General features: G+C 39.8%; 1 protein-coding gene across 4 annotated transcripts in view; it reads left to right on the top strand.

The window, feature by feature from the left end:
• The window catches only part of mta3 (metastasis associated 1 family, member 3), a 31638-nt gene extending 24594 nt beyond the window's left edge, over positions 1-7044 (top strand). Inside the window, exons 17-20 of one of the 4 annotated variants that reach the window (XM_032503247.1) lie at positions 467-498; positions 589-707; positions 3016-3083; positions 5565-7044. In XM_032503247.1, coding sequence (XP_032359138.1) covers positions 467-498; positions 589-707; positions 3016-3083; positions 5565-5599 — 254 coding nt within the window. In that variant the 3' untranslated portion in view covers positions 5600-7044. Of the gene's footprint in view, positions 1-225; positions 334-466; positions 499-588; positions 718-3015; positions 3084-5564 lie in introns of those variants that run through there. The other 3 variants (XR_004327361.1, XM_032503246.1, XM_032503248.1) reach the window with 3 other exon arrangements.
• The last annotated feature ends 1885 nt before the right edge of the window (positions 7045-8929 follow it).

Here is an 8929-nt window from a genome sequence, read left to right as displayed (position 1 = left end):
CCCCCCCCCCCACAAAAAAATACAACAAAAAAACAAAAACAAAAAGAAAATTGGAAAATGCGTCCTGTCTTGCTTTAAACTGAGTTACTTATGATGTGAGTGAACCTTGGGGACCAAACAGTGTTGATATCCAATGTCCTTGTCATCCTTTTGCTTGATAAAATCAAATTAGTGGAGATACACCCGGAGTTGATAACCTTTTCTGCCATTTCTTATCTAAACTAGCTCCTTGGAGAGAATGACAACTAATTCTAATGAAAACGAATCAGCAGATGGGGGTCATTTGGATAATTTGGATGATTCAACTTCAGTCTGACACTTTGTTTTTTATTGGTAACTTCACTATTTTTACTGAAATTGAAACAGTCATTTGTTGCACCACTTCTAACAAGGAAAAGTAATAAACTAATAAATACTATTCACAAGTGACAGATTCCCACAATGCATCTTTCTCTTGTTTTTGCAGATAACCCTGGTACCACAAGTGGACCCCTCCTGGTAGGTGTCTTATACTCAATGGTTTAACAATTCCTGTACAACTTTCGTAGCTCATTGTAATAAAATTATACTTAATTGTTTTTTTTGCAGCATAACGGCCGCAGCAGCAGCAGTGGAAACACCCGAGGTGGAGTGATGATCCGCAAGAGACGCCCCAACTGGATTGATGCCCCTGATGACAGCTTCTTCCTTGTCACCCGGGAGACCAGGTAAGCAAAGGTGACACTTTTCTGACCTCTGATTGGCTGACTGTGTGTGTGTGTGTGTGTGTGCCCGCGTGTGTGGAAAAGCAAGTTAGCCAACAGCATATGAGAGGATTTGAGCTGTTATATTTTGTCCTGTGGGGACCTCAGACAGCTGTGTAGTGCACACGCACAAACACAACAACACAATTAATGTGTGCCTAAATGCACACAGACCCATTGAGTTGAAACAGAGTGTCAGCCTGGGAAGAGTCGAAATCGATTAAAATTGATTTTAACAAAAGTGTTTATTTTCAGCAAACCCTAATGTAGCTCCCACATCTAGGAAACACTGTGAAAGCACAAACGCACCAATTTTGACAAAATGTTTTAAGACATTTTGAACAGAGGAAAAATGTATAGCCTATAGAAGAAGAAAAAACTGCCATTGAGGACACTGAGCTCATGTTTGCTGTTTTTCTGGGAACTTAGGGGGTTCGAAGAACCTTGGGGAATTTTAATTAAAAACCTTTTTATTTTTTTTTTATTTTTTGGTATGATTTCCTGTATTTTTAGGCCAATAAAAAAAAGAAAATCTTCAAGATAGCCCATCTGAGTGGGCCATGGCATTTAGATGAAGGTGCCCATCCTGCTAGTTGGGCCAGCCATTGTAGTTTAGGCCGAGCACATGCTGTACAAAGTACACATAAGCTTCAATCAGCTGCTTTTTTCTAGGACGAGGGTAGGTTTTAGAGGCAGCTTAAAGGTACTGTACATTAGAGAATGGTGTCGCCTGTCAGAGGGCTCAGTAGATTTAAGACAGCACAGCCTGATACTCACTGCAGGGCCTAATATGTATATGTATTATATATACAATTGTATATATACAATTAAATACAATATAATATACAATAATGTATTAAAAAGTACTGGGCTACCATAGAAATGCTCAGTTACATTATAATGACACAGGGGTGGGTGGGGCTTTGAATCGTGACCTTAATATTTTAAAACTTCTGCCTACAGCCCTGAAAAACCTTTAAAAGAATTTCCATAAGGTTTTGTTCAGACATTCATCGATTCAATGGATGAAGCCTAATGACTCAACCGATACCTTCGTCTAGCAGTAGAATGAGGTTGACATTTAGGGTCTTTGGTGAAATGTCGCAGCAATTAGTGGCTCACCATGAAATTTAGTGCAGACATTCCTGTTCCCCCCATGAATTGTAACAACTTTGGCAACCAGCTAACTTTTTTGTCTATTGCCAATATTTTTAATTTGTCCAATTCTTTGGTTCAGTGCTAAATACCCACAAAACTAAAAATATTTACATAAGCAACAGCTGTACTCTGTGTAAGTTGTTAATTATAATAATAACACACTGAACAAAGAACTTAGTAATCATTGTACCTGCTGAACATCAGCATGATAGCAGTGGCATGGTAACATTTGTCTTAAAACAGTGCTGTGCTTAAGTACACCCTGACAGAACTGGTAGAATGGCTGGAGACTCATAAGACTTAAAGTTTTGAGTGTTACATGCGGCATTTGTAGAGATATTTTAGTTTTTTCAGTTGAATCAAATAAAAATTGTGGGCAGAAATGTAAGATTTGGTGATTCTGTACAAATTAAAATTTAAATAAACTGAATTGTGGGAATTGATGTGAACAAATAAATGCTTAATACAGCTATTTTATTTAGAAGAGAATGTATTTAAAGAAAATGTCTCAAAAAACCCAACCAGCGGATTCTCCTTGTACACTCAGCACACATTTGTTGTAGACATGATTCAATAAACATGCACTTATGTTTTAAACATAGAAAATCAGCTTATATTTGACACATACATAGACATACACATTCTCACAAACGCATACACACACACTCACATAATGAGTCACTGCGTGCATGTCTGTATGTGAAAGAGAAAGATGTTCTTATGAGCTATAAGGGCTAGACGGGTGGCTATAAGGGCCGGGTGCCATGGCTCATGGCACCCGGCCCTTATTGCCACCCATCAAGGCTAAAATTAGAGTAGCTAAATGGTGCTGATGGACCAGTGAGTGGACCACATTAACCATGGCTGCACTCATATGGATCACTCACTTACCACCAAGATCAACATGGCTGTGAGTTTGTGTGTGCAAGAGATGTTGAATACTGTCCATTATATTATATTACAATGTTATTTGTTCTTCTATTGGATACTTAATAAATGCTTTTCTAAATTAAAGACATTAATAAATCTGCTCTGAAAGGCTGCTGGTAATGAGAGATGATCGGAAGTTTAATTTTCTCCCTCTCTCCTTTCTCCCACTCTTTCTCTTTCTCAGCGTGATGAAGAATGCAGTGTGCCACAGAGCAGAGAGGAGTGGGAGATCACTCCCACATATTCAGGGAGGCAAGAGAGACAAATAGAGATAGAAACAGAGAAATATATTAACCCTTTTTTTTCGCGTAGGTTACACATTCAAACTGCTAAACAGGACCAAAATAAGATCATAAGAACGTATGAAGAAACTGAAATCTTGACCTGATGATGAAGCTGGTGTGAAAGTCACCAAGTGCATTCACTCAAGTACTGTCCTTAAGTACAGTTGAATGTGTCTGTTCTTGCATGAGCATTACCATTATATGCTACTTTATACTTCTACTGCACTACACTTCAGAGAGAAATATTGTACTTTATACATCATTAAATTTATATAACAGCTAACTTTGCAGATTAAGATCAAGAAACATATATGATTATGCAATACAACTACTGGTTGTATACTTTTTAGTTTAAGGCCAAACATGGTAAAATCATCCAGTGTTTTACAAAAAAACAAAGTCCAAAAATTACTACAAATTTAGCCAACAAAACTTAGTTTTTTCTTTTTTCCTCTCCTATTAATGATCTCACAACCCCTCAGAGTTATCTTGTGACCCTTTTGAGGGGTCGACCCCTAGGTTGGGAACCACTGAACTAAACTACCATAAAATAGTGATTGCTGCTTATGCATTAATAAATAAATATTTAACAAACTATTTACGTCATATACGTATATATATATATATACTCAAAGTATATTTAGCTGATAATACTTATGTATTAGCTAAGTAGGACTTAAGGAAACCAGACCTTCATTTCTAATGGAGTATTTTTACATAGTAGAATTGGTACTTTTTCTATATTAAAGAATCTGTGTGATTCTTCTACGACTGTACCACACATGAGATGCAGAGAAGTTGGACAAAGCATAAAGAGTATGAAATATTACAAAACACAACGGTAAAAAAGCAACTGAAATGGACCCAAGCGTTGAGCCACTGAGGTGCTTTTTTTGGTCCTGTGTAGTGTTGTGGTGTTGGTGTGCGTGTGTGCGTGTGTCCGTAGGTGCAAAACCTGTATGTGCTTCTGAGTTGCACCCGAGGAACCAAAGATTGGTATTCATACCAAGGGCTCTAATTGGCTCTTACATTATGTATGTCATGCTTGTAATAATCTCAGGGTTCATTGTACTTGAAAGATGTGTGTATGGATGCACGAGTGTTGCAAGCAATTTGGGGCCGATTTAGGATGCACAGGCATATAATGTACACAGAGCCTTTATGAGTGCTCATTTTTTATCAATAGCAGGGATCTGGAGGGATCTGATGTGTTTTCCTGTTCACAACACAAGAAAAACATCCTCTGTGCTGCTGAGAGAGCAGCAAATGAGGAAGAAACAACGAGGGATGTGCCATGAAAGTGTTTTTCTTGACCTTTCGAAGGAAACCATGAATCACCTATACATTGTGGTTACATATTTCACATTTGTCTGCAAATTAATTCCATTAGTGCCGTGTCCAACACATGAGTGTGCCCCAAAGAGTCTTCCTGTCACAGCACAAAGCCCGCTGCAGTCTAGAAATTACCTCCTCCTTTATAAGTCTGAAACGCCTGCCGTAGTACTTCTCTATTACATCGAAACAGTGATGGTAATTCTATTCTTCTCTGCATGCATCATTGTCAAACTCCTTGGAAACTAATAGCGTACATGACAAATAAGCTGTCTCATGAAGCCCACAGCCTGCAGCCAGTTTCATTATTGTTTCTATGTGTTGGCATTCTTTTTACTGCAGGCTGTTCTTGAAAGAATCAAGCCTGTGGTCAGCATCATATAAATAATGTATTCAGAGTAGAGGCTTAGCTACTGAAACTTGCTGAAACATATAGATGCATTCATGAATTATTGGCTATGACGACTGTATTGTTTAAACATCACACAATCAAACATTATGTTCAAAACATATCTCATAAAAAATGAAGCTGTTTGAAACCGTGGTCTTGTAAAAGAGAACGTACTATGAAATAAATTTATGAAAAACCTCAAATCTAAACACCCAAACTTCCCAAATCACAGGCACGCAGTTTAAATCCTCCTAAAGGAAAAGTTTGACTTTTTTTTAAATCTTATTTGCTTTCTTACAGAGAGTAATATGGCTGGTTAGCTTATCTTAGCGAAAGGCAACCAAACCATCTGAATGACAAATTTTGATTGACAAAACAATCTTACCACAAGGTCTATTTAGTTCTGGAGCTTTCCATCACACAGTGTTTCTTGGCAGTTGCCCGATTGTCACTGAATTGTAGATTCAAATTTCAATTTTGCCAGAGCGCTTTATGGACTTCTAATCCATATTGGCCTTAAAATTGAGATTAAAAATGTATTCCTGACCTGGGAATCAGTAATTTGGCAGACTTGTAAGAATATTTTGTATACTGTAACTTTTACTACTACTAACTACTGTTTTCCAAGGTCAAGAATGAATTTTCGATCTGGATTTTTTTACTGAAATTAGCTCTGCGTCAGTGTGTCTTCTGCACTTATGTCCTGTCTCGTCTCCATCCCTCCAGGAGGGCCAGACGGCTGCTGTCCCGCTCCCAGCTGAGGCATGCTTGTCGGCAGCCATGCGAGCAGATTACCCTGCGCAGGGTCACCCAGGGCCCGCCGCAGGGGCTTGTCCTTGCCCCTCCGCACCCTCACCCAAGCCTGAGGATGCGAGGCCCCATCGTCATCCACGACTAACCCAACACGGACCCTCTGACCCCCCTGCTGCATACACCCTAACAAATTCTCAACTCCTATTCTCCTTCTTTATTCCTTAAAATTCCTTTTCCCTAAAAATGTTGTCTAACTGGCAACAGAAGTATGTCATGAGCTGTGATGCAATAGAAAACTTACACCTGACCTGACTGCAAGTGCTGCCTGTCTTTAATCCTGGGTATGTGTTTGAATGTGTAAATACTGTATTTGGGTGCATGCGAGTAACTGAGTGAGTGAGTGTCTGTGTGTCTGTGTGTGTATCTGTGTGTGTGTGTGTGTATGTGTGTAATCATGCCAACAACATGAATGAGCGAGGTAATGTTGACGTGTGCTGTTCTTAATTTTAATGGAGGGACTTAACGAGAGAACTTTGTGTGACTTTTTTGTGTCGATGGTGAATTGATGTGAAGTTCTATCAGTTTGTATAAAGTTATTTTGGGTGGGGGCATGGGGTTGGATTAGGATGGGGTGGAGGGGTGGGAATGCGTTTATGTGGACTGAGGTTCTTTTAACAATGAAGAAGAAGCAAATGTCTAACGCTGACGTTAAAAAGAAAATGCACTATATGTAAACTGAACTAGCAGCCCTTTTTTTAACGGCTGCTTTGAATTGTGTTTTACCCGCATTTTTTCACGCTCTTCTTGAAGTTTATATCAATGAGCTGACGCTGGTGTTGACATATGATGATCTGGAGACATTATATCACAAAAGCTGTCAGCTATTCATGACAAATCTGCAGGTCTGAAAATATAAGGCAAAGAAATAGAGAGCTAGCTTACATCAAACAGCAAAAGAATGAACCAGTGTATTATATATTGTATATCTCATTAAAGCACTGTAAATCTACTCATCCTATTTCTATGGCCGACTGTACCTACCTAGCCCTGACATGGGTACTAAAGCACTTCCTTTGCAACAGAAAGGGCATGGATCTGTCATATCTTCCTTGAGGCTGTGATGGACCGGCAATATTTTGAGGCAAAGAAGAGGAACTTTGCCAGCAGCTGTTTGCTCATATTCAATTTCTTCATTGTTCTTATAAAGCCATCAGTCAAGTTTATCCTGTTTTCAGAAATGTCTCTCGCTCTCTCTGCTGCATGTTGGCAGAGGGCGTTGCCTCAAAAAGTTGCCCATCCAGCCTTCAGGTGTGTTTAATTATGAGTTTTAAAACTGGCATCGCCGCAGCATGTCCTTGAGGTGAGATCCTCTGTTGATGATTTCTTCTCTTTCATTCAGAATGTTTATGTTAGTGTTTCCTGTATGTCATGTGTTGAATTATGAATATGCTGAGAATAATACTACTACTAATAAAAAAAACAACACAAGGCCGGATTATGGTGTGCAGTCTCAGTGAGTCATTTCGTGGTGTTACATCCTGACAGCCTGCCCTATCTCCGAGCCACCTACTTTGTCTCTCTGCCTGTCTCTGTGTTGCTCTTGAGGGGGAGTGTAACAGATGGGACCCCCACAGTAGGCTACTTGGTAATTTGACACAATGATGAGGAACGAGGGGTGCTCTCTGCATATAAATAATGTTTCCTTGGAAGCTTACAGCCTGCCTCAAGGTACTTGTGTGTGTGTGTGTGTTAGTTTTTTCTCTTTGCTGCTTTCTCTCTTGTCGCAGACAACAGTAAACTGCTGTGTTTTTGTTTCCACCATATTTGAACCTGACACAGTGTAATTGGATTGGTCTTTTAGCTATCTGCATGTAGTTACTGCAGGGGATTAGAAAGCAGATTTAACGTGTTCAGCATGTCATCTGTTTAATCTTAAATTCTATAACGGCTGCACATTTGACTCTTGGACTTTTACACAGTATGTAAAGTACAGTGGACAAAAGTGGACACCTAAACACGTGATCATTCAAAACCATGGGCATTCAAATATTATTATTATTATTATTATTAATAATAATAATACATTTAATTTGTAATGCACTTTATATTTACGCAAATCCCAAAGAGCTACATGATAAAACAGGTAAGTGCTAAAAATTAAAAACACATGAAGAGCATGAACATAAACAATAAGGAAAAGGGCAAGAGTTCAATCAAAAGATCTTCCAAAAAGGTGGGTTTTAGTCTTTGAGCTGTTTAGCTGCAGAATGTTTTGCTTCATCCACGCCGTTACCTCCTCTAGGCAGGTGGTCAGAGTGGATGATGCCAGGGCAGCAGAGGGGGTTAGGTTTGTCCTGAGGTAGATTTGAGCGTCATCACCATAGTTGTGGAATGAAATTCCATGCCGGCTGATGACATGACCAAGGGGGAGCATGTATAGAATAAACAGGCTGGGGCCAAGCACTGAGCCTTGAGGGACACCACAGGTGACGTTGTGTGTCAGGGATTCAGCCTCTACCAAGGCGACATGCTCTGTTTTCCCAGTGTGGTAGGATGAGAACCACTCATGGACAGAGTCAGAAACACCGACAGTGGAATCTAGATGGTGGCGGAGGATGTTGTGGTCCACAGTGTTGAATGCTGCAGTCAAGTCCAGGAGGATGACAAGAGATGGATACCCAGCGTCTGCAGTCATCAGCAGGTCATTTGTAACCCTAACCAGGGCAGTTTCTGTGCTGTGGCCAGGGTGAAAACCAGACTGACATTTTTTGAACAGGTTGTTTTGTTTTGGATGGTCATGAAGCTGTGTGACAACTACTTTGATGATGAAGGACTTATGGCATGGAGATTGGATTTTACCAGGGCTGTGGGGAAGGGGTCCAACGCAAGGGGGTAAGCCTCTCCTCTCTAAGCAAAGCTCCTTATGGCACCATTTTGATGTTAGCAAGCCATCACCTGCCGTTAGCATTCCATTGACTGCCATTCATTTTGGCGCCACTTTGACAGCAAATAACTTCACATCTGAATCGTTTAAAGACTCTATTTGTCTGTTGTTTATTTCTAAAGAAACACAACAATGTATAAAAGGCTCCATTACCTTGTAGCTCACGTTATGGCTCTGTAGCAGACGTTTTTGTCAAAATAAGCTAACGATTGTCATATGTGTCATAACCATGTGACTTACTGTCGCACAGTAGAGGAATTACTGTATAGTACAGGGTAAGCTCGCAGACAGTTTGGACTTCCATTAGCTGTTTAGGTGTAAAAACAAATTGTTAACTAGCATGTCAGTTATGTTATCTCTTAACATATACCTACGCTCTCCGTCTCTGCAAGAT

This window comes from Etheostoma spectabile, chromosome 21 (genome assembly GCF_008692095.1).
Source record: "Etheostoma spectabile isolate EspeVRDwgs_2016 chromosome 21, UIUC_Espe_1.0, whole genome shotgun sequence".
In the NCBI taxonomy this organism is placed as follows: domain Eukaryota; kingdom Metazoa; phylum Chordata; class Actinopteri; order Perciformes; family Percidae; genus Etheostoma; species Etheostoma spectabile.
This window is presented reverse-complemented; position numbering and strand designations above follow the sequence as displayed.